The 23,034-nt window shown below is 44.9% G+C and overlaps 6 protein-coding genes across 8 annotated transcripts; 3 read left to right on the top strand and 3 right to left on the bottom strand.

The window, feature by feature from the left end:
- The first annotated feature begins 5,653 nt into the window (after positions 1-5,653).
- Positions 5,654-7,821, top strand: tspo (translocator protein). The gene is made up of 4 exons (XM_028967761.1): positions 5,654-5,865; positions 6,661-6,834; positions 6,919-7,057; positions 7,160-7,821. Exons 2-4 carry the CDS (start codon positions 6,662-6,664, stop codon positions 7,331-7,333), a joined length of 486 nt encoding a protein of 161 aa, XP_028823594.1. The 5' UTR covers positions 5,654-5,865; position 6,661; the 3' UTR covers positions 7,334-7,821.
- Positions 7,822-7,864: 43 nt separating this feature from the next.
- uqcc2 (ubiquinol-cytochrome c reductase complex assembly factor 2) lies at positions 7,865-9,212 on the bottom strand. Of its 3 annotated transcripts, none has more exons than XM_028970601.1 (5): positions 9,051-9,212; positions 8,721-8,947; positions 8,430-8,504; positions 8,286-8,355; positions 7,865-8,211 (listed from the first exon to the last, which is right to left on the bottom strand). In XM_028970601.1, the coding sequence occupies exons 2-5, from the start codon at positions 8,856-8,858 to the stop codon at positions 8,114-8,116; spliced, it is 381 nt and encodes a 126-aa protein (XP_028826434.1). In that variant the 5' UTR covers positions 8,859-8,947; positions 9,051-9,212; the 3' UTR covers positions 7,865-8,113. The 3 variants fall into 3 exon arrangements, with proteins under 3 accessions (XP_028826434.1, XP_028826433.1, XP_028826432.1); XM_028970600.1 differs by having other exon boundaries at positions 9,015-9,060; XM_028970599.1 differs by having other exon boundaries at positions 8,721-9,212.
- Positions 9,142-10,055, top strand: tomm6 (translocase of outer mitochondrial membrane 6 homolog (yeast)). Its single transcript, XM_028970602.1, has 3 exons — positions 9,142-9,373; positions 9,461-9,563; positions 9,831-10,055. The coding sequence occupies exons 1-2, from the start codon at positions 9,273-9,275 to the stop codon at positions 9,555-9,557; spliced, it is 198 nt and encodes a 65-aa protein (XP_028826435.1). The 5' UTR covers positions 9,142-9,272; the 3' UTR covers positions 9,558-9,563; positions 9,831-10,055.
- A 1,378-nt stretch (positions 10,056-11,433) lies between these two features.
- c2h1orf74 (chromosome 2 C1orf74 homolog) lies at positions 11,434-12,438 on the top strand. Its single transcript, XM_028970598.1, has one exon. It carries the CDS (start codon positions 11,521-11,523, stop codon positions 12,319-12,321), a length of 801 nt encoding a protein of 266 aa, XP_028826431.1. The 5' UTR covers positions 11,434-11,520; the 3' UTR covers positions 12,322-12,438.
- A 584-nt stretch (positions 12,439-13,022) lies between these two features.
- Positions 13,023-14,808, bottom strand: sirt4 (sirtuin 4). Its single transcript, XM_028970597.1, has 4 exons — positions 14,681-14,808; positions 13,778-14,262; positions 13,353-13,647; positions 13,023-13,273 (listed from the first exon to the last, which is right to left on the bottom strand). Exons 2-4 carry the CDS (start codon positions 14,260-14,262, stop codon positions 13,121-13,123), a joined length of 933 nt encoding a protein of 310 aa, XP_028826430.1. The 5' UTR covers positions 14,681-14,808; the 3' UTR covers positions 13,023-13,120.
- A 195-nt stretch (positions 14,809-15,003) lies between these two features.
- sxph (saxiphilin) lies at positions 15,004-22,975 on the bottom strand. Its single transcript, XM_028966977.1, has 17 exons — positions 22,629-22,975; positions 22,268-22,431; positions 22,023-22,122; positions 21,654-21,836; positions 21,376-21,538; positions 19,573-19,637; positions 19,309-19,466; positions 19,013-19,199; positions 18,731-18,879; positions 18,529-18,619; positions 17,905-17,952; positions 17,643-17,825; positions 17,105-17,252; positions 16,923-17,005; positions 16,642-16,826; positions 16,127-16,313; positions 15,004-15,752 (listed from the first exon to the last, which is right to left on the bottom strand). Exons 1-17 carry the CDS (start codon positions 22,678-22,680, stop codon positions 15,709-15,711), a joined length of 2,190 nt encoding a protein of 729 aa, XP_028822810.1. The 5' UTR covers positions 22,681-22,975; the 3' UTR covers positions 15,004-15,708.
- Between the last annotated feature and the right edge of the window lie 59 nt (positions 22,976-23,034).

Below are 23,034 nucleotides of genomic sequence, written 5' to 3'. Positions count from 1 at the left end.
AGAAAGAAAAGGGGGGATTTGTTCTCCACGGCTGTTTCTCGCTGGCATGAAGCTAAATGTCCCAGCGATTTATTCTTTTAAATTGTCAAACATTTGTCTGCTCTGAATGTGGCCTTATTTCATTAAAAAAGGTTTTGTGTGTGAGTGTATGTAACAAAACAAGAAGCCATTTTTTGCAACATTGTTTACTAATAATTATCATACAGAATGTAGAATTAATATAGTATTAATATCGTATATTGTTAACCATAAATTCTCAAAATTCTCATGTTGTCATTGATTTGCTAATTGACTGATTTCCATTCTGACTGATCTGCCATTTAGGCCCCCGTCTGATTGTGTCCCTGTTCTAAATTCATTACTTCATCATTTACAGCTCAACTTATTACTCATTCCACATTTTGTCCATCTGTACTGGAGTTGTGGGGGTCTTGTGCTGAAATGCAGTGGTTTTCAAAAGCTTATCAAGTTCAATTTTGATGTATGACTCAAGGACATAAGCCAACGTGAGAGCGGTGTTTCGCCTAGTGACACATTTTTGCCCTAGCGGCCATTCTAGAGTCCGATTTGGTGTTTGGTTTGGTGTTTGATCAGTGGTTTGAACTATGTTCTTTATGTTTCCTGTTATTGTTACTTTATTCCTGGCTTTAGCCTCATTATTTCAGAATCACAGCACATACAATCTCACTGACTGATCACCCCTTGAAAGGGGTGATGGTAGCCTAGTCAGTGACCACAAATTCACAGGTAGGGCTGCAACAAAGTCTGCAACAAGTCGACCAGCCACTGTTTTTTTCGCCAACTAATCAGATAATGTGTACATTGGATGCAAAATGTGCTGCTTATTGTGCCAGCATAATTAGCCAGATATAACCATCATTAGCTTACAGCTTGAAGTGTCTAAGGTATATGTCAACTGAAAGACAAGATCACAATTCTTTAATTGTAGCATAAAGTGCAACATTCCTTTAAGTGTTCAAAACTGCTGTTTACAAGTTGTACAATTTAGAGTAAATTTACAATCCCCATTTACTGCAATATTGTAGTAATTGTAGTCTACAAAAATGGGGTGCCAGTTACAGATATCCCAGGAACTCAGTAGGGGTCCTTCACCATCCAGAGGATCTTTCCCATATGATGAGAACTGCACACAGTTCAGTAAGCCCTGTGCCCTGTGGCCTATGAGGCGAGACACCCAGGAGATGGGGTGAAATGAAATAAAGCGTACTTTACTCCCGATGTTACTATATTCAGGGTGAAGAGTTTCCCTGATTAGTGCTGATTTTCGCATGACTGTACCAGCACTCCGCAACTGAAGACCACCAAGATCATGGTTGCGAATAGTATCTCGTACCTTTAGGAAGCTTTGGACAAAGTTACACCATTTGGTGATGCACAATGGACTGTCCTGTTGGTCCGTTACAGGAGACAGGCTCATTCAAATCATAGAGCCCTGTGTTCTTGTACCGGAAGGCCTACATACAAGTCCTACAGTGCAAGGTGTGCCAGACACGACAGGGCCTATGGGTGGGGTATGAGGTAACATGACATTGTGGAGCTGCCAGTCACTGCAAAAGGAAGTAGATATGTGCTTGTTGTTGAGGACTCATTCACCAAATTTGTTAATTTGTATGGTGTACCTAATCAGACTGCACAAACAGGGGCGCAGTGCCTTTTCGAGGATTATGTGCTGCTTCATGTAGTATCTGAGCAGTTGCACAGTGACCAGGGTCACAACCCTGCCCAGGGGCCCACACAACCCATAATCCATCCCTGGGTAGTTAGGTACTACAGGTACCAGGTACATTATGACAGACAGAAGCCTTATACTTATAGTTGGTTTTGGCATGTACTTTTTTTTAGATTTGGTCTAGTCTTTGAGTCAAGCTGTCATTTTAGTCATATTGGTCTTAATCATGTCCAGACTCATTTAAGTCCAGTGACGTTTTAATTGACAAAAAGTCTGAGCATTTTAGGTAAACATTTGCTGAAACCATGAATATTTTAGTCTGGTTTTACTCAATGTGAACTGATGACATTTAAGTCTATTTTTAGTCAGTGACAAATGCAATTCTATTTAATCCAGTCAATATAGTACAAGTACCTAGTAGAACAGATAAACGCAACATTTTCTTTTACTAAAACATATTTCATAATTAAAACAAGGTTACCTTATTACTATATTATTGTTACCTGAAGAATAATTGAAGACTGAAGAATATTCTACATCTATTCCAGACACGTAAGATGCTATAATTTGTTCTATGGTTTTCAACCACACGTTCTGTCTTGTAAAAAAAGGCCGCTTCATTATTATCCACCAGCCATCTGCTCACAAGTATCCTGAAATCTAATTAATGCATATTGTGATTGTGTATTGCAGAAGTGACATCATCTTTGCAAATGGATGGGAGATACAGGAACCAGGAACAGCGATATTTTAATGTGTCTTGTTTTTGTCAATGAAAATGAAGAAACATTCTAGTATTTTTTTATTATTGTAAACCATATTTAGTCTTGTATATCATTATGTGATGTATTTCATTATAGGTATCGTCCCATGACCAGCTTTTACGTCTCGTCTTCATCATGTCAAATAGGTTCGTTGATGAAGCTATTTTTGTCATGAATTTATACCAGTTGAGGTTCCATAACAACCCCAAATCCCCAAATCTCAGGCCCTCCTGTGTCTCAAGTTCCTGACTCATCTGGGACAACATCTTTGGATTCGAATCAGAATGGACAGTTTTTTGAGGCTGTGTCGACCGAAGACACTGTTGGTTGCCAACTCTGCTAGGGGCACGTTGCAGCGCCCCCCTGGACACTTGTCAGATTTTGATTGTTACTGAAGGACCCCTGAATGTGATCCTGTGCATGTACTGAGAGAATGCAACATGGTTGGTCAGTGCTGGTCAAATGTGGGGTTTATCTGAGTTTATCTGGTTACATTTCTGGTCTTCTGAGGATGTGTGCTTTTTAATGTGTGTGTTTTTTTCAGAAACAATGTTACAGTGTAGTTTTTTCTGAAGACTGTGATTAAATAATAATGTAGTCAAACCCACAAGCACCTTATCCGTCGAACTCGCAACAGTGTGATGGACTCGCACCATCCCTTACATGCCATGTTCTCCCTCCTGCCATCTGGAAGTCAGAGCTCTCAACTCACTGCCATCACCAAAACAATGTTAAACCCAACAATCAATACATATTCAGCACCTTATATTATTCTGCTCATTTTGCACATTTCTGCTCATTTTGCACATCTTTGTCTTGTGTGTCCTGTTTGAAATGTCCAACATATACAGTATAGACCAAACGTTTGGACACCTTCTCATTCAATGTGTTTTCTTTATTTTCATGACCATCTACAATGGTAGATTCTCACTGAAGGCATCAAAACTATGAATGAACACATGTGGAGTTATGTTCTTAACAAAAAAAGGTGAAATAACTGAAAACATGTTTTGTATTCTAGTTTCTTCAACACAACCACCCTTTACTCTGATTACTGCTTTGCACACTCTTGCCATTCTCTCGATGAGCTTCAAGAGGTCGTCACCTGAAATGGTTTCCCAACAGTCTTGAAGGAGTTCGCAGAGGTGTTTAGCACTTGTTGGCCTCTTTACCTTCACTCTGCAGTCCACCTCACACCAAACCATCTCAATTGGGTTCAGGTCTGGTGACTGTTGAGGCCAGGTTAGGTGTGTAATGTACAATACTTGTATGTTGTATGTACTGTGTATACTGTTGTACTGACAACAAATCTCTCTTGAATCTTGAACTGTGAAGTTTTATTGCTTCTTTGATCAGTGCACCTGTTCTCAGCTGTACTAAATTAATTTGAAGGGGTTTTCTAATCACAAATGGTTTAATGAGCTCCGCCTTCCCTTTCAACTCAAGAATCATTGTTGCTTATATGCAGATATCCCTTCATTAACAGCCATGTTTAGATACCAGAGTCCTTTACAACATCAACAACTGGAGTTTTGGACGGTTTGATGTCTTTTTAACCAAACAATTGTTTCTCATCTGATGAAGGACACTTCTAAACTTTTGAATGGTAGTATACATTAATATATTTCTAAAGAAAGTACGTGTTTATAGGATAACGGGGTCTATTAAGCCTTCTGTGAGGAGGAGGTTGAGGCAGAATCTCTCGTCGCGAACACGGCCAGCAGCGTCCGCGTGTGCCGGAGCAGGACAGTCGCGAACACGCCGCCTCCAGCAGCTTCTGCTGCGTGTGCCGGAGAAGGACAGTCGCGAACACGCCGCCTCCAGCAGCTTCTGCTGCGTGTGCCGGAGAAGGACAGTCGCGAACACGCCGCCTCCAGCAGCTTCTGCTGCGAGTGCCGGAGCAGGACAGTCGCGAACACGCCGCCTCCAGCAGCTTCTGCTGCGTGTGCCGGAGAAGGACAGTCGCGAACACGCCGCCTCCAGCAGCTTCTGCTGCGAGTGCCGGAGCAGGACAGTCGCGAACACGCCGCCTCCAGCAGCTTCTGCGACGTGTGCCGGAGAAGGACAGTCGCGAACACGCCGCCTCCAGCAGCTTCTGCTGCGTGTGCCGGAGAAGGACAGTCGCGAACACGCCGCCTCCAGCAGCTTCTGCTGCGAGTGCCGGAGCAGGACAGTCGCGAACACGCCGCCTCCAGCAGCTTCTGCGACGTGTGCCGGAGAAGGACAGTCGCGAACACGCCGCCTCCAGCAGCTTCTGCGACGTGTGCCGGAGAAGGACAGTCGCGAACACGCCGCCTCCAGCAGCTTCTGCGACGTGTGCCGGAGAAGGACAGTCGCGAACACGCCGCCTCCAGCAGCTTCTGCTGCGAGTGCAGGAGCAGGACAGTCGCGAACACGCCGCCTCCAGCAGCTTCTGCTGCGTGTGCCGGAGAAGGACAGTCGCGAACACGCCGCCTCCAGCAGCTTCTGCGACGTGTGCCGGAGAAGGACAGTCGCGAACACGCCGCCTCCAGCAGCTTCTGCTGCGAGTGCAGGAGCAGGACAGTCGCGAACACGCCGCCTCCAGCAGCTTCTGCTGCGTGTGCCGGAGCAGGACAGTCGCGAACACGCCGCCTCCAGCAGCTTCTGCTGCGTGTGCCGGAGCAGGACAGTCGCGAACACGCCGCCTCCAGCAGCTTCTGCTGCGTGTGCCGGAGAAGGACAGTCGCGAACACGCCACATCCAGCAGCTTCTGCTGCGTGTGCCGGAGAAGGACAGTCGCGAACACGCCGCCTCCAGCAGCTTCTGCTGCGAGTGCAGGAGCAGGACAGTCGCGAACACGCCGCCTCCAGCAGCTTCTGCGACGTGTGCCGGAGAAGGACAGTCGCGAACACGCCGCCTCCAGCAGCTTCTGCTGCGAGTGCAGGAGCAGGACAGTCGCGAACACGCCGCCTCCAGCAGCTTCTGCTGCGTGTGCCGGAGCAGGACAGTCGCGAACACGCCGCCTCCAGCAGCTTCTGCTGCGTGTGCCGGAGCAGGACAGTCGCGAACACGCCGCCTCCAGCAGCTTCTGCTGCGTGTGCCGGAGAAGGACAGTCGCGAACACGCCACATCCAGCAGCTTCTGCTGCGTGTGCCGGAGAAGGACAGTCGCGAACACGCCGCCTCCAGCAGCTTCTGCTGCGAGTGCAGGAGCAGGACAGTCGCGAACACGCCGCCTCCAGCAGCTTCTGCGACGTGTGCCGGAGAAGGACAGTCGACTGTTTGTGGGGAGACGCGTCTGGAGTCGGGCAGCAGCGGCAGGTAGCGCGTCCGTGTCGCTGTTATCAGCCTCCGCAGCATGAGGGCGACGTCACGTCGCTGCTCTTATAAAACTGCGCCCGAGCGACAGCTTTTCTGAGACTCGTCCGTAGCTGGTCCTGCAAGCAGCAAGGTGAGCGTCGCTGCGAATTCTTCTCTTGAGAAATAAACGTCATTATGCATTAAAACAGGTTTATAAACTGTACAGCTTATAATCCTGGTCTGGGCTGTGACGGAAACTGCTGGTCTGTGTTATGTGAAGTTTAGTTAAGTTCAGAGAGAAATTTATTTTCAAATCCATCATTACGCTGTACACGCGCTACACGCCATTTTTTATTAAGATGAATATATAAAATAAAAATGCAAGCGAATTGTGTAACGCGACATTGTGTAACGCGACGTTGTGTAAAGTCATTCTGTCACGTGGAGACAGTTTACGTCACGTATACAGATCGGTGTTGGGCACTAACACAAACCACTGTTTATCTAAACTGCAGGCGTTTTTTAACGCGACAAACATCGATCAAATATTTTTATTGCAGACAACATGATGTGTGCAGAGAAAGAGGCTGTTCTGCAGTCTTTGTAGATCATTCATTAAACTTTCACTACTTCCTATAACGTTTGCACAGAACCGTATAATGTATCGTTTCATGAATTATGTCATGTGAGCAGAATGATTGAATTATTGCAATAATTATTTTGAGAGAGGGAATTGCTGGATTTATTTGTAAGAATGTAGACTTTCTGGCTCAGTTTCCCATTCTTGGATTAAGTCTACAGTCCGAGACTAACAGCGAACATCGGTAAAGGTCTCCCTCTTCGGTAGGAACTCCACAGTAAAATGAACTGTGATGAATTTGTGCACGTTTGCCGATGCGCCTGCTGATAGATGGGTGGGTTTGGTGTGTGTAATCTGTTTATTCAGGATGTGGATGCCGATGCTGGGTCTCACTGCCCTGCCCCACCTGGGGGGGCTGTATGGCGGGTACATCACCCGCAGAGAGGTGAAGACCTGGTACCCTACCCTCAATAAGCCGTCCTGGCGTCCACCTAACGCGGCGTTCCCAGTCGTGTGGACTTGTCTCTACACAGGGATGGGGTGGGTGCCAAAGTTTACTGAGTCCTGCACCTGTCTTGACGGTTCTGATGGTTTTCTTCAAAGTTTCTGTTTTTTTTGTGGTAGGTATGGTTCATACTTGATTTGGAAAGAGCTTGGCGGCTTCACTGAGGACGCCTTAGTGCCTTTGGGACTTTATGGCCTTCAGTTGGCCTTAAACTGGGCTTGGACACCCATCTTCTTTGGTGCACACAAGATTAAACTGGTAAGCAGACCTTCATTCAGAAGCTAGATGCAGGAGTGGTTACTATATGTGCGATGAGAGTTTTATATTGCACCCTGACTGACCGTTTGCTCTCCTGCCCAGGCCCTGATCGAGATTGTGATGCTCACAGGAACAGTGGGTGCCACCGTGGCGTCCTGGTACCCCATCAGTCGTACGGCAGCACTCATGATGGCACCATACATGGCCTGGCTGTGCCTAGCCACGAGCCTCAACTACTGCATTTGGAGGGACAACTCCGAGAAGAAGGAAGAGTAAAGGACCTGAACTTACCAAGAATACAGAGTAAATGCTCAAATTGTACGCAATTTTTTTTTGTATCTGAGGTATAAAGTGCTGAGCCTTTTCTGTTAATCAGAAATGCCTTTTCCAAGAATCACAGATATATTATGGCAGCTGGCAACTAGACGTTCACACTAGCTTTAAAGCAGATGCTAATATCCCATAGCAGATGGTAAGTGTGTGCAGTTTGGAGAGAAATGGTCACCCGGATAAAAGTTATGACTATGCACGGTTCATTTTGCAATGAAATTGTGTTTGTTTCTTAAAACACACGATAAGAGACTCATAACTTGACACAATCTGAAACTACATGAAGATGCCTTCATTCTCATTTTATAAATCTTGTTTGCTTGATCAAATTTAGCCATCTACTCGTACGGCTGTTGTGGGCATTTGTTGATAATCAATAAATATTTATACTTTTTTGTACTACTTCTAAATAAAATTCAGTAATGGATATAACATGTTTGGTCTTTTTGGTCATGCAATGCAAACAGTTAAATATAATAGTCTTCAAGATAATTTTATTTCTAAGCCGGGGTGGACCTGCTTGACCATGGGCGTTGCGTATTGTCGTTTTTTTATCTTTCATGGACACGTTTCGCATCGCAGGAGAGTGTTCTCTCCCTGCCAACTCACGCTCTCGTATCAGATTCAACTAGAACCAAATGTGGAAAACTGGGTTTTGTGCAAATACTTTAATGTGAAAACCTACAGTAGAGGAAAAAAAAACACCAGCAAAAGGAAGGGCGGCGGCTACTTTTCTGGGCCGTCTTCAGCAGGTTTAGAGGAGAAGCGCTGGACCAAACTCTTCCACAAGCCCTTCCTCTGTTCATCCATCTGCTGCATGTTTCCTGTGGAGCAGGAAGACGCCCATCCAACATCTGCACAACGTGAAATAAACGTTTTAGACACCGGCCCCACTTACCTGTTGATAACAACACACGGCACTCCTCCGCTGTTACTCCGGTGAAACTTGTGTCTTTGGCTCGTGGGAACTGTAGGGACATATTTTCATTTATAAGGATCTGATTCGCATAAAAAGAACATCACCAGTAGATTTGAAGCTCACCTTTTCTCTGTATGTGTTACTGTTGATCCGAGCCAAACTCTCGTACATCTGATCACATTTCTCTGGATCTGAGATCTGCCCCCCACACACACACACACACACGTCAATGCAATTAATCACCATGTGCGTCCTTTAAAGAAGTGAATGGCCGTCAGGTCACTCACTTGGCATTGCATTAAAACTCTACACGGAGCTCCAGCAGGAAGGTCGAATAAACACCTTAAACCCACTAAACTACCCCTGTTACTATAAATAACCATCCTAGCTATACCCGACGCCGCGGGGACCGACCTGTGTGTTTTCTCCCTCGCGGAACGCCTGAGCCACCCGCTGTCGCAAGAACGTCCCTAGATCGCGGCCCTTTTTGCTGTCGTCTCTGGGCCACTCCTCGCAGAGCTTCAGGAACCTGCGGTACCGCGTGGCAGACATCTTCAGTCACCTTGGGCGCGTTCACGCACGGCCTTTTACCGGCGCTGCGCACTCCGAACGCTCTACGCAGTGTTTTGTTAAATACCCATCTGTTTTAGACGAAAAAAACATAAATTCAGATAATCACGTACAGTTTATTTTACGTACAGTACGTACAGTTTAAAATACAACCAACGACAGTACGTATATTACAAGAGAGCGTTCGGACAAGTGGCTCTAATCTGCGCATGCTCACACAGAACGTAATTTCGCGTTTTCGAACACATTGGTTTAAACGGGCTTCCGTACGCGGAACCTGGTCTGGACCCACGTGCTTGCCGTAGCGTTGTTGTCGCCACTAAATCCTTTTTCGTTGTTGAACGTTCTACGTTCATAAGCGTCCACGTTAGGATTTAATGATAATTAACGTCCACAATGAGCGGTGCTGCTAAGAAAGCCTCGTCGGGCCCGTCCGGTGTTTCCGAGTGGATCAGCTCGGCGTTCCGCTTCGCCGCAGACAGGAATGACTTCAGAAGGTGAGAGCTGTGGGAGAAGGTCGTGGATGTGCTCCGTCTTGTATTTTGTCACCCCACGCAAATCATACGACGCGCGTTTTTTAACAGGAATCTGCTGGTCAACGTGGGCTTGTTTGCTGCTGGTGTGTGGGTGGCCCGGAACTTGTCCGATTTTGACCTGATGTCTCCTCAAGCGGCAACGTAATATCAGGTGCCGTAATCTTTTCTTCTACACGTGATTTCATCTGACTGTCGATGTAATTAGGCTTTTTACCTTCTTGGCAAAAGTTTCATCATGGCGTGAAGGAAGGAATATTATGAAAATCCCATTTCTCTTTTTAATTATTTTATTTGTGCAATTTTCCAATAGTATCTAGACTGAAATAGTGCTTCTTGTGTGATTTTTGGCAGATCATAGAAAATGTTATGTAGCAGTTTGTGTGTTTGACCTTACTTTTCCTGTTTTTCCCCACATCAGATACTGATTGAAATGAAGAGCGTCTAGAAATGGTCCAGCGGAAATCGCTTGATTGAAAGCTGCATTGGTCTTTGTCTATTAAAACATGTCCTGTTCTTATGTGTTTTGAAATGTTTATTCAGATAGGTATCAAATGACAGTTTAATCGCAAACTAAAATACTGCTTTATCTAAGTTACAACTGATATATCATTTATAAAACTGTAATACATTTGCTCAAATTTGACAACCAGTCTTTATCATTTGATGCGTATTTGTTCTTTCCTTTCATGTGCTCCCTTTGGTTTGTTTTGATTTTGAATTAGGTGATTTTTAGATCTGTATAAGTAATTTTGAATGACTTGTTAGGTGAATTATGAAACTGACTGGTTAATTTTAAGATTGACATCGTTTGTCATATGTTAGAAATGAGCATTCCTCTGTGCAGAAAATTTCTTATGTTGTGGTCCACACAATGCTGAACCTTTAAATATAACAGAAATAATAAGTTAAAAATGTGCAGAGTAGCTGAATATGCAAGAATCACACTAGGGGGTAGGTGGTGTCCATTGGTCATACAACCACAGTGGGAAAGGAGGACTTCTTGAGGTTCTTTGGAAGGTTCTAGATTTCACACTTCTGTACCTCCGCCCTGAGGATGTATTGGGCTTTTGAGGATTGAGGCGTTTCTCCTCTGGACTCTGTGGTGGTAGATGGCAGAGGGCAACAGTTTTTTTCTTCAGGCATCTCCAGTCCATAGCAATAGTGCTGCCTCACCATGCAATGTGCTGTTTGCAATGCAGTTGCTGAGGATCTGTAATTGAGCCTTTTTGAGGGGAAGTGGTGGCCTAGTGGCTAAATATGCAGACTCATAACTGGAAGGTTGTGGGGTTGAATCTTGAAAGGTGCCACTGAGGTGCTCACCTTGAGCACTCACCGGGGGGTGCCTTTCATGGGTGGTGATGGGTTCAATTTTATTGTGTGCAGTATTGTTGCACAAATCCAATCAATTAATTAAATGCAGAGGACACATTTTGCTGTGTTGCACAATGACAAACACTTCACTTTCACTTGACCAGCTGTGTGAAGTCCTTGCTGAGTATTATTCCGATGCATAATTGCATGGGAAGGAAGCACTGGTTATGTCTCATACTAGCAGAACAACATGCAAGCAGCTACAATGAAACCATCTTGCTTCCGTGTTGGACATGATGGAATGTAATCTCTTTTTGTTAGATTTAATGAGTAAATCCATTTAATTTGACACATTTCCGTAGGGCTCAAGCATTCACCATTCCATTCACGTAATTGTGAGCAGGTATCCAAGTTATTGCTAGCAATTATAATATTTGTGTGATTATTATATCTAAAAGACCATTTTACTAGTCAAATTGCCTAGAACGAATGCTATGGCAGATGAGCAGAATGTTCATTCAAGATATCGGATATGTATTTGTAATGGAAGCCCAATGTAAACGAATGTCCCGTGACGTCGTTTATGACGACGTTGTAAAATATGGCGACTGTGATTATGAATAATGTATTTTTCATTCTGACAAGAATGTCACACGTTTCGCTATAGAACGTTGCTTTACGTGACGGCGTTTATGATACGTCACTTGAAGGGGAGGGGCTGATTAAGTGGTCACGTGACTCGCGTGGAGCACGTGAGCAGTTCGGCGGTGAGTCAGAAACGCGCACCGGAAGACGGGATGGCGCGGCCCGCCTCGTTTATTGAAGCCGCGAGGCGGTGGCTGTGCTGCGGGGAGAAGAAGAAGAAGAAGCTGCTGCCGGCCTCCGCGTGTCTGGACCTCGCCGCCCAGCTCGTGGCGGTGGACTCGGGCCTGAAAGCTGCTCTGCTGTACGACTCGAACGGCGCCGGCCCCGCTCAGGTCCAGCGGTACGTGGAGGCTTTACGGGACTCGGGCCTGGTGTCTGCGGCGCTGCGCACCGTTGCGATCGGCAGCAACACCTTGGTTGTAAACGCCCGCCTAATGCCCACGTATCTGGAGGGCGTGCTTCAGCAGAGGAGCCTGCTGGTCGTGGATGTATGTCCGTCCCGAGAACAGCCTGCCCTGTTCGATCTCCTCCGTGGCGGCACCCAGGACATTGTTCACGACGTGCTGGCTTATTTCAGGATGTTGGCCGACGCGCCAGCATGTGAAACCAAGATGGGGGCAGAGCTGTATGGACGCTGGAACCTCTGCACGCTTTTTGGGGTTCTTTTGGGCTACCCTGCCACCTACTGGTTTGACCAGGAGCAGGGATTTGACAACTGTCTCAGCATGACGCCCCTGTCGTTGATCAAGGTTTGGAGTGTATGGCAGACCGGTGATGGCAGTCGTCCATGTTGCCTGTTCTCGTTCACTATTCCTCAGGTCCTCTGGTCTGGTGCAGAAGGCACAGTGGACAGTTGGATGCAGCGTTTACAGGAGCGCTTCAGTCTCCAGACGGCCTTTACCGATCTCAGAATATCCAGGACCACAGTCGTCCTGCCCTCTGTTGCACTCTGAATCACTATACATTTCTGTGGATTAGAATTTTTACCCCTAAAACTCTATGTATATTATAAACCAACACAACTGCTATTTTTTCATATTTCATTTAATATAAAATGACTGTTCAGTTGACCCTTTCTCATTTCATCAAGCACATTATTCATCCTACATAATATTTTCATGTTATCCACACTGAACAGATCCCTGCCCTGCTTCCCTGTACACTTTGTGTAGATAATGCCAGCTATTCATTTAAATGATGTGGCCAAGGCTGTGGATAGCTGATGACAATGTGTGGAGAATGGCCAGCGAGCTGATCTGTAGGTCTCTTCACTTCAAACATTAGCCCGCAATTGCGGCAGTGGTGGCCTAGCAGTTAAGGCCCCGTAATCAGAAGGTTGCCTGTTCGAATCACAAACCCCCAAGGTGCCACTGAGCAAAGCACCATCCCCACACACTGCTCCCCGGGCACCTGTCATGGCTGCCCACTGCTCACCAAGGGTGATGGGTTTTGTTATGTCACCACATGCTGTGCTGCGGTGTTTCACAATGACAATCACGTTCACTTTACCAGGGAGGTAATCATTAGAAAAGCTACTACAAATGTAGTTAGATATAATTTATCCCTGTCTCCCATTAGTGAAAAGAGGTTTAGTAGTAAACAGTACTCAGGGAGAAATGACTAGTCACAAAATCGCCTTTTGTGTACTCCTGAGTGCAATATGGTCCTTTATTGAGTTACACTGGTTCTCTGACTGAGAGCATAACTGAAAGGCCATAAAGAATCATTCCCAAAAAGGTTAGAGGTAAACGCTCAGCAGGGCTGAATAGCCGGTATCACCTCCCCACAGCGGCCACTCACTCGCACCTCTGCCAGGTGGTCTGCTCTGGTGGGCCCGATGTTTACGATGGCCACAGGTATCCGCCGCTCACTAGCTGCAAGCAGAAAGCGATATCCTGAGTAGACCTAGGGGAGACAAAGAAGAATGTAACAGGATTTCACTGCTGCGCTTTCCTTGCCTGCGACGACCAGGCATTGCCCTTACTTGTAAGGAAGAACCAGCCACCAGAACAGCATCAGATTCTGCCAGTCGGTCGAGAACAAGCTGCACAATGCCCCGCTGCACGGTGTCACCAAAAAACGTCACCTCAGGTTTGAGGATGCCGCCGCAGGCTTGGCAGGGGGGCACTCTGAAGTGAAGCACTTGATCATCCTCCAGGAAGACATCACCATCAGGGGCTACAGCCCCGGCCTGCACTTCCCACCCAGGATTCAACTTCGCAAAGTGCTTCTGGAGCTCTGCTCTGAGTGTCAGAGCCCCACAGCCCAAACATACCACCCTGATGCAAAAAAAAAAAAAAAAAAAAGTTCTAACTGATTCACCATGGGCTACAATAAAACGAATAAACGTGAAATAAGGTCCACACTATGTAGTTAGGTATAGGAATGTTGGAATGCCACCAGTCCCACCTGTGTGAGCAGCCGTGGAGCTCAGTCAGGCGCTGCTGGCCAGCTTTTGTGTGCAGTGCATCCACATTCTGAGTCACCAGCCAGTGGATTTTCCCCTGCTCCTCCCAGTCTCGCAGCACAAGGTGGGCAGAGTTTGGTTTATGCATAGAGAACTGTGGCCAACCCAAATAATTCCGGGCCCAGTAGCGCTGCCGCGATCTTGCGTTCCGCACAAACTCTGTGTGCTGCATCGGGCGCCGGTTAGTGCGTGCGTACAGCCCCACTCCTTCAGAACGGTAGTCTGGGATGCCTGACTCAGTGGAGAGACCTGCGCCGGTGATGACAAACAGACGTTTTGCACGTGCCACGAAGGCCTGTAGGCCCTCCAATGCACTGCTGTCAATGGAGGCACTGGCCGGGACGAAGCTCACGACACCTGCTGGCATGGAATACGAAGAGGCTGCGCAGGTCTTCAGAAAAAGGGACCTCCTCCACAACAACAACATCTGTAAAATGGTAGAAGTGGTAGATGCTCACATATTATATATTTTACAGATGTTTATAGTGAACTTGCTGAAAGGCAACTCATTCAAGTGATGCCAAATTTATCAATATCATTTTAATTTACTATAATATATTTTGCCAGTTATATTTTACCATAGTTACATGGTCTTTTACCTACTTAGTAATTTTGGACTGTTCTGTTTCACGTGTTCCACATATACGGTCTGTTATCTCCAGGTTTTCTGTGACAATAACGACTTTAAGGGTCAAAAACCTATTCAGCCTACAACTGCTGTACGGTCGTGGTGTTAATGAGACGACAGTCATTCATTAATCATCTCTGTATGCTACAGAAGACAGAGCCGTAAGCGCGACACTGTATGTCACCGGTTAAGACGCGCGGTTCAAAAAATAACTTACCACATTACCGATTCCACTCTCAATCTAAAGCACTATACTTAAACACCGTGCATAGAGCAGGTTACGCCATTGCTTTTGTTAACATTTGCCCTAAATGTTTACACGCTATTCTGAACCGGAAACGCAGATTTCCAGTTACACAAGGCAGTGCATGCTGGGAGATGTAGTCCTTCGATCTCATTTTGGCCGACACATAGTCCAGGGCTGTGTGCGAATCATGTACTGTTTCCTAAGCATTACACTACGTAGTGAACAAGTTGGATGTTTAATGCACAGCATTTACTACGTGACATAATAAAGTAAATCATACAATGTATCTCAAATAAGTTTTTAAGTCAAATTTATTTCTAAAGAACTTTAACAGCAGTTTCACTGCACCAAAGTGTTGTACAAACATAAAAGGACATACAGATATAAACAAGAAGTACAATGTAAAATACATGGAGAGTAATGGCTTTAAACGCAAACAGTTTGGGAAGGCTGAAGAAAACAATATAGAATACATGGAGAGTAAAAGCATGTAAAAGCTACAAAGAACTCTATGAATTTTATATTGGATGGTTCATGGTTTTTATACCATTTATACCATGGTATTTATATGCGTCATTACAGTCATCAGTACAGCTGCAAAAACAGTGCTGGTAGGTTGTTATTAATCACCCGTGGTTGCTCTGGCATATAAGGAAGTGGACCCGTAGTCAGAAGGTTGCCGGTTTGAATCCCCAACCGCCAAAGTGCCACTGAGGTCCCACTGAGCAAAGCACAGTCCCCACACACTGCTCCCTGGACATCTTTCATGGCTGCCCACTGCTTTCGTTGTGTTTACTGGGTGCTGTTATTAGTTGTCACAATTGACAACTAATCTCTTTCACTAATTAGGCAATGGTTGAAAGAGCAATTTCAGGGGACCTCTAGTAACGGGAACCATCCATGTATGATCAGCAGTATAGAAAAAATGCTACAAAATTTCTACTGTTCTTTAGAAAATGAACATGGAGCAGGTGCTGGACAGGTGCTCAAAAATATGTTCAGAATATGCTGCACACATCCTGGTTACAAAACTCCACAATATCTGTATAAAAAGAAAGGTAGGGGAAGGGAGGGTGAATATAAAATTGAAATCTTTTGCATTCAGTCCACAGTGCCTTCTTTCCTTGTTATGTATATTCACGTCTTCTCTTCCTTTTCCTACAAATTTAACACTCAGAAATACTTCAAAAAGTAAATAAATTAACACAATTAATATGGTATTCTATATGAATTCTAAAAGTTTTCTGAAAACAGTTTTATGTACTGTTACAGGATACACTATCGAACACACTTATGGCAATGTTTTCAGTGTTCAGACATTTTACCAAGTATTTCTTCCAACCTTGAATTGATATATTATCATATTATTCAAACCAAAATGAATGAATAAATTATTTTTTTGTAAGAAGCTCCCACCTGAGTGTGTGCAGTTAAATATGGCCTCTGCTTGTGCATAGAACTCCTCTCCCAAAATGGTGCGGTAGTCCAGGTGACTACTGTGGAGTAGACATTGTGTGGCATCTTTGAAGAGCAGATCACTCTCTCCGTACTCTTTGGAATCAAACAGTCTGAATTCTGAGACTGGGTAAGCAGCAAGGGTTTCCTGAGAAGAATTCCATTCCATTTAATTGTAATAACAATAATACTTATTTTACAAAACAATTAGACAAATAAATAATGCTCAATTAAGACATCTCTAGTCCAGATAATTGTCAAATGCATCCCTTCAGATGGATTAACTGGAGTTATCAACTATACAGTACATCTATGTCGAAGCTAGAGTGCGCTAAGAGACAAGGGATGGGCATTTTTCATGTCGCTATAATGAAAACAAGGTCCACATTTCACACGTGTAAATTGCAAACAGAAATGTGAAGCTGGTGTATCTTTGACAGTTGGCATCAGAACATGACAGAGAAAGGTCCTTTAACCTGAGACTTCATCAGGAAATCATAGATGCGGGCAGTAAGCACTGGTCTGGTCATGACAACATTGGGAGGCACTGCTCCAAGGTTGCAGTTCTTCCATTCAGACAATGGTTCCCGATTACCCCCTTCACAGAGCAGCTCCAAATCTGAGGCCCGCCAGCCTGCTGCCCAGCCAGTGAAATTCAGCTCTATCCAGTGAAAACACAGGCATAACATTGACTCAACAGAGAGGAATGTGTGTGTGTGTGTGTGTGTGTGTGTGTGTGTGTGTGTGTGATCCTCACGTAGGATGTTGTTTTCTAGGTTATGGTGCTCCAGGAAGGCCACGTCTCCATAACTCTTCCCACTGTGATCTCCAACAAGGCACCTGCAATAATGAACAGGGCACAGGAATAATCCAACATTAAGGAGAACAGTATGGAAATGTCCTGTCATTCATCGAGAACCATTTCCAAGACACTCTCACCTCAAAGCCCCCATGTTTCCATAGTAACGCTCATTGTGGTTATCACTACAGCGTTTGGATGCAGCCTCCTCTGTTCCACCAATGCAGACTTTGCACAGGCTACCCTGAGAGCCAGGGAGACAGCCTTTCCAAAAGACCTCAGAGTAAGCTGAGGAAAAGAGTAAAAATGTCCTGTAATCATCCCAAGACATTGCGCCAGCAGGATGAGCAGTGAACTCCTCCTGTTAGTTGTGCTGAGATGTAAATACAGTAAGTTTGTAAGGCTAGTGCAGATTTAAATCTTTTATTTGCCCTCCCATTGATTTAGAAGAGAAAATGATTACCAAGAGAGTTGCAGATAGTTAATTTGATTATTAGGTAGACCATTTTTGTTTATGATTGGTGTCTGTTGCAGTAGCACAGGATGCAAAAACATCTGAAGTTTGCTACTGACATCAAAGATGGATGGAAAAGATGCATGGGACAGCATCAGTGTATTAAAACTTAAGATTACATCTGACATCCTGTTGACACTGAGGATGTTCTCCGCTGCAGTTACCTTTGTTTGGGTTGCAGCTGGAATTGCCTTGGTACTCTTGGCTGAGGGAATGTCTGATAGGCAGCAGCCAGCCAGCAGGACTGTACATGTGACCGTGGCAAGAGCGTCGCCCCCCAAGGTTCCCAAGGAACACGTTCTTGCTGGAGCGACGCACCACCGCTACCCCAAACACAGATGGCCAATCTACAAAAGCAACAAGATGGTGCAATAAATGAAAGGTAAACTGGCCAAAGTTAGTTAGTGAACTTCACCTAGATCTCACCTCCTGTATCAGAATGTACTGTTCCATGAACAGGGTGACATTTTTCCCCTGCAAAAAAAAGACCAATATACAGCTGTACGGAAAAGTGGTTGCCACAATTAAATGTCTCTGATCATCAAATAATATAATATTAGTCAAAGACAGCACAGGTAAACACAAAATGCAGTTCAGTAAATTATTTTTATTATTAAAACAAACAAGAAAAATGTGAAATTGTTTGTGATAACTTGTCTTTTACAGCATTGTGGAGGAATTTTGGCCCACTCATTTTTGAAGAATTGTTGTAGTTCAGCCACATTGGAGGGTTTCCGAGCCTGAACTGTGTAAATTTTGTAACTTTGACTAGGACAATCCAAAGTCTTCAATCTGCTTTTTCAGCCAATAAGAGGTCGATTTGCTGGTGTGTTTTGGATCATTGTCCTGCTCCAAGTTTCGTATTGTCAGTTCACAGAGTATTATCCCCAAAGTTTTGTGAATTGTCAAGATGTTTTGTGCCAAAATGAGATGAGCATTAGTGTTCTTTTTGCTCAGCAGTGATTTGCTTTAGCAGTAAGTATCAAATAGATTCTTAATTGCTAAAATACTTTTTTTAGGAATTGAAATTTAGGAACGAGATGTTTCTACCATAATGCTCCGTCGCCACAGGAACAAGCCCACACTTCCCAGCGATGAAAGCATGAGTTGCATCTAAAGATGCAGCATCTACCTCGTCCTTCTGTTGACAGAACAGATTTCACAGATCCATATGATATTGCCACCGGACACAAATTCAACAAGTATGAACCATGCAGACAGAACAGAACATTGAGTAGAATGATGAATGCACCTTGATCTTCCGGATGCAGTCACTCATGGACGAAGCTCTCACACACACCAGAGGGTCAGACTTGATGCTCAGAGCCCATGCCTCACACTTCTTCTGCTCAGCGTGACTGATGCAACACCACCGCACCACACTATCCTCTAAAGAGCTACCTACATGCAGAATGACACATACGCAGAAAAAAAACATGCACATAAAACAGCGGGCAGAAATGCATCAGTAGAGTAACCATAGTTGGTTTGATGCTTTGAATCTGGCTCAATCAGATCTTCACTTATGTTCTACCTTCATGTCCAAGGCCTTTCAGCAGTGCCACGTAGTCAAGGCCGAGTACATGACTGACATCATGGTCATCAGGAAGGATGACCAGCTTCTCTGTCACATCCCTGAACAGTAGATCACTGGAACTATACGATCTGGAATCGAACAGCTGGAACCGCTGCCGCCACCGTCCACGCAGTCCAAATGCCATCTTACATAAAAACACATGCAATATAAATATACACCGAAACAGGCCACATCAAGTTTAAACATTCAACCCTAGGCTTTACACGCCTCCTTCCACAGGTGGTTGCCCAAACCTGGGCGGCAGACAGGAACTTGCGAGCAATCTTGCGGTGGTTTGTGCGAGTGACCACGCCCCCTCCAGGGCCCCGCCCCAAGTTGCACTTCCTATATTCACTAAGAGGAGCTTGTGAGCCATCAGTGCAGAGCAGCATGTATTCTCCTTTCTCATGGTCTGAGTTGACAAAAAAAGATGCACAGAGAACAAGTATAGTATTATTTTATAACCGGACCATGGCAATTAATTACACAGACATCTGTAGTTACAATATAAGAGAAACCTGGAAGACTCTCAAGGGCTTTGTGGTCCACAAATGCCACGTCCCCAGCTTCCATATACAGGCACCTGGCAGAGAGAAACCACAGCACCTTTAGAGGTGTACCCTAAACAGTTTTCAAAGTATTCAAAGTCTTTATTATGTTAATTACCATAATACCTAATGAAATTAACTATAATTCATTATACACCAATCAGCAATAACAGTAACACCAGAGATTTGTCTCCGAAACAGCCATGACCCATCCAGGCATAGACCTTGGAAGTTATTCTGTGGTGTCTTGTACCAAGTAGCAGATTTTTTAAATTCGGTAAATTGTGCTGTTAAATCCATGGATTGGACATCCCACAGATGCTAAATTAGACTGAGATTTGGAGGCCATGTCACTACCTCAAACACATTAACCAATCTTGAAGCATTTTGCAGTCTGACATGGCACATTATCACTGTAATGGATCCTGCAGACAAGATAATACTGAGAACTAAAACTGGGGCCTGGTATGCTGAAAACCTCTCAGACTGAAATGTCACTAGAATTTAATTTATTGTAAATATTAATATGAATGTAATCTATTACACCCTGATGCCTGACACAGTTGAAGGGGAAATTTATTTGTAGTCCCTTTTTCATAATACTTATGATACACTACTCACAATAATTAAGGGATACTGTTATTTACATGAGTGAAAAAACAATTTTCATTAGTTTAATATTTATTATCCACTCTTCCACAAGCACTACACGCAGTTCTGCCAGGGGGGTACGGTCCTTCAGTCGCTGCTTCAACTGGTCCCAGTCGTGCTCTATGGGGTTCAGGTCAGGGGACATTAATGACCATACCATATGAGGCACTCCAACTACCTGAAGTCAAGCTGTGACAATTCTGCCAAGATGTGGTGAAGCATTATCATCCATGAATAGAAAGTTGGGGCAGTGCTGGCGGAATTGGGGGATGATGATGGATTGTATGATGTCTCTGAGGTAAGAACATGCAGTGACTGAGCCATGTACAATAACCAAATCTTTTTTGTGCTGACTGGTGATGCCTGCCCAGTCTGTTGCACCTCCTCCACCAAAGCAAACCCAGTGGAGTCGCCTGCAACAATCGCCTGGCATTCAAGCCAAAGCAGTGGAGTCAGTTGCGAATGGTTTGTCTGGAAACCCTAGCACCACTCGCATCTCGTAAATGGGCCTGCAGCTGTGTGGCAGTTGCATAACAATGTTATGAGTGCATACAACTATGCATGTTATATAACGATGAGTGCATAGGTCCTTAGCTCATCATTGTGGTCATCATGGCTAGGTGACGCTGCTCATCCATTAAGTGACTTTGTGTGTTCATGGCTGTTTGAATGACGAACTTGTAATGACTTACTGACAATACCAGATATTATACCCAAAGAATGGGTATAACCCAAAAAATATAAGGCACACCTGTACACAATGAGACCATTACATGGACAACACAAAATGAGGTGTGTCTATCACCCCAATACAATTGCCTCCCTATCCCAAAAATGTCTGAAGTGAAACAAAAACCATATGTTAGTGGATGACATCCACTAAGTCTCTCACAATATCCTAAACTTATTGTGAGTAGTGTATATTTACTGTTAGCTCTTAAGAATTGGGGTCAGACTTATTTCTTATTTAAAGCATCTTTGGACAAAGCAATTTTTTTCACATGTAGGATCATTCTTGATGCATTTCTGGAAAGTTTTATACATACAGCCTCTGAGTGGAGCTACTTCCAGCATTCATATGGTGTCACTTAGTTCCAACATCCAATCCTGACAGATGCTGACCTGAGAGCCCCCTGGTTGTGGTAGAAGGGCTCACTCTGAGAGGTCTCACAGTAGGCGTTCTGATGACGCACATATGATCTTTCACCCCGACAAAGAGAGCATAAGCTTGGAGTCTGAGAACCTGCCCCAGGCACACAGCTGGCACTGAAGAAATCACTCACCGCTAGAAGAACAAGGGCAAGAACCTTCAGAAGCTCTCATAACAAACTGTATACCAGAAATCAGTCAAAAGTTGACTTTTTTTGTTTGTAGGCCCTGTGGAACACACAAGCTCCTACCCTGACTGAGGGGCTGCTCCTCTGCCCACTGCAGGTAGTTGCGTGAGAGCAAGTGTCCAATTGGAAGACTCCAGCCAGCAGTCCAGCGCATGCCACTGTGACAGCTCTGGTGGCCCCTCAGGGAGCGCAAGTCCATCCCCGCTGAAGTATTCTTCACCACAGCAACCGCCAGGACACAGCTCCCTGAGGACCAGTAATCACCACATCAGGACTAAACCGAAGTCAGTTAATGGACACCTAGTTTGATTTCAGATTTTGTGAGATGCTCCCTTTTTATACTGCAGAAGGAATAAGAAATCACAGGTTTGCATCCTCTCCATCTCCAAAACAAGCACATTACAGATGCATTGCAAGCATTCTTGTAAGTACCATCACTGTAGGTTTCCTTGGCTATTGCAGTGAGGCCAAAAAGCTTGACTGCTGTGTAAATCTCCCCAGCATCCAGAGCCACCAGGTCAGCACGGTTGGCCTGGAATGCAGAGAAGCAATTTTCTAAGCATGATCAGTGATCAGCCACACCAGACTGCTTATCCCGAGCAGGACTCTTTCAGCCTGAGGCAGACGTGTGGTGATGACCGGTTGTAACAGTGTGTGTACAGCATGTGAGCACCCACCCTGATCTTGCTGATGCAGTCAGCAGTGCTATGGGCTCGTACACAGGAGAGCCGAGCGAAAGCGGATACGGCAGAGGCAGGCAGCACGGCCACAAGTGCCTTCGCAAGATCTGCACATTTCCGCTGTTCACTATCAGACATAGTGCACCAGCGCATCTTCTTACCTAAACATGCACACACAGACTCCTCAGCTTCTGGACAGATGTGCATGCTGCCTAAATTCTACATAACTGAAATGGCAGAAAGCAACAGCTAATACAAGACAGTATAAATGTACCATCTTTATTCCTCAGAATAGTAACATGCTGACAGAAATATCTCTAACTACACTTGACAGAGGTATGGTTTGAAAAGCACTCACCACAGATGAGAGTAAAGCACACGAAGAGGATTAAAATACCACTTGTCTTCATGTTCAAGTCTGACAGATAACGTCTGCTCCAGCCTTGAGAACAATTTCCTCTTTCTCTGCATGAAACACAATCTGTAGCGAAGAATGAGAATAACACGTGGACCAGAGACAGTCTGGGCTTCAGACTGGAGGGTGCTCCGCCCTGAGTCTGTGCACATGTGGAAGATATTACTGCAAGCCTTATTTGTCATGTTGACAATTCCAAATCTGGCCTCTGTGCTGATATATAATTCCTTCAGATTCCCTCTCTCTCACAGCATTTGACGTAATCTGTCAAATACAAAAACAAATGTAATTTGCCAATATGTGACCAATGTAAACATTCTTAGTATTTGGTAGGTCTCTCTAATAACAG

This window comes from Denticeps clupeoides, chromosome 2 (genome assembly GCF_900700375.1).
Source record: "Denticeps clupeoides chromosome 2, fDenClu1.1, whole genome shotgun sequence".
Taxonomy (NCBI): Eukaryota; Metazoa; Chordata; class Actinopteri; order Clupeiformes; family Denticipitidae; genus Denticeps; species Denticeps clupeoides.
This window is presented reverse-complemented; position numbering and strand designations above follow the sequence as displayed.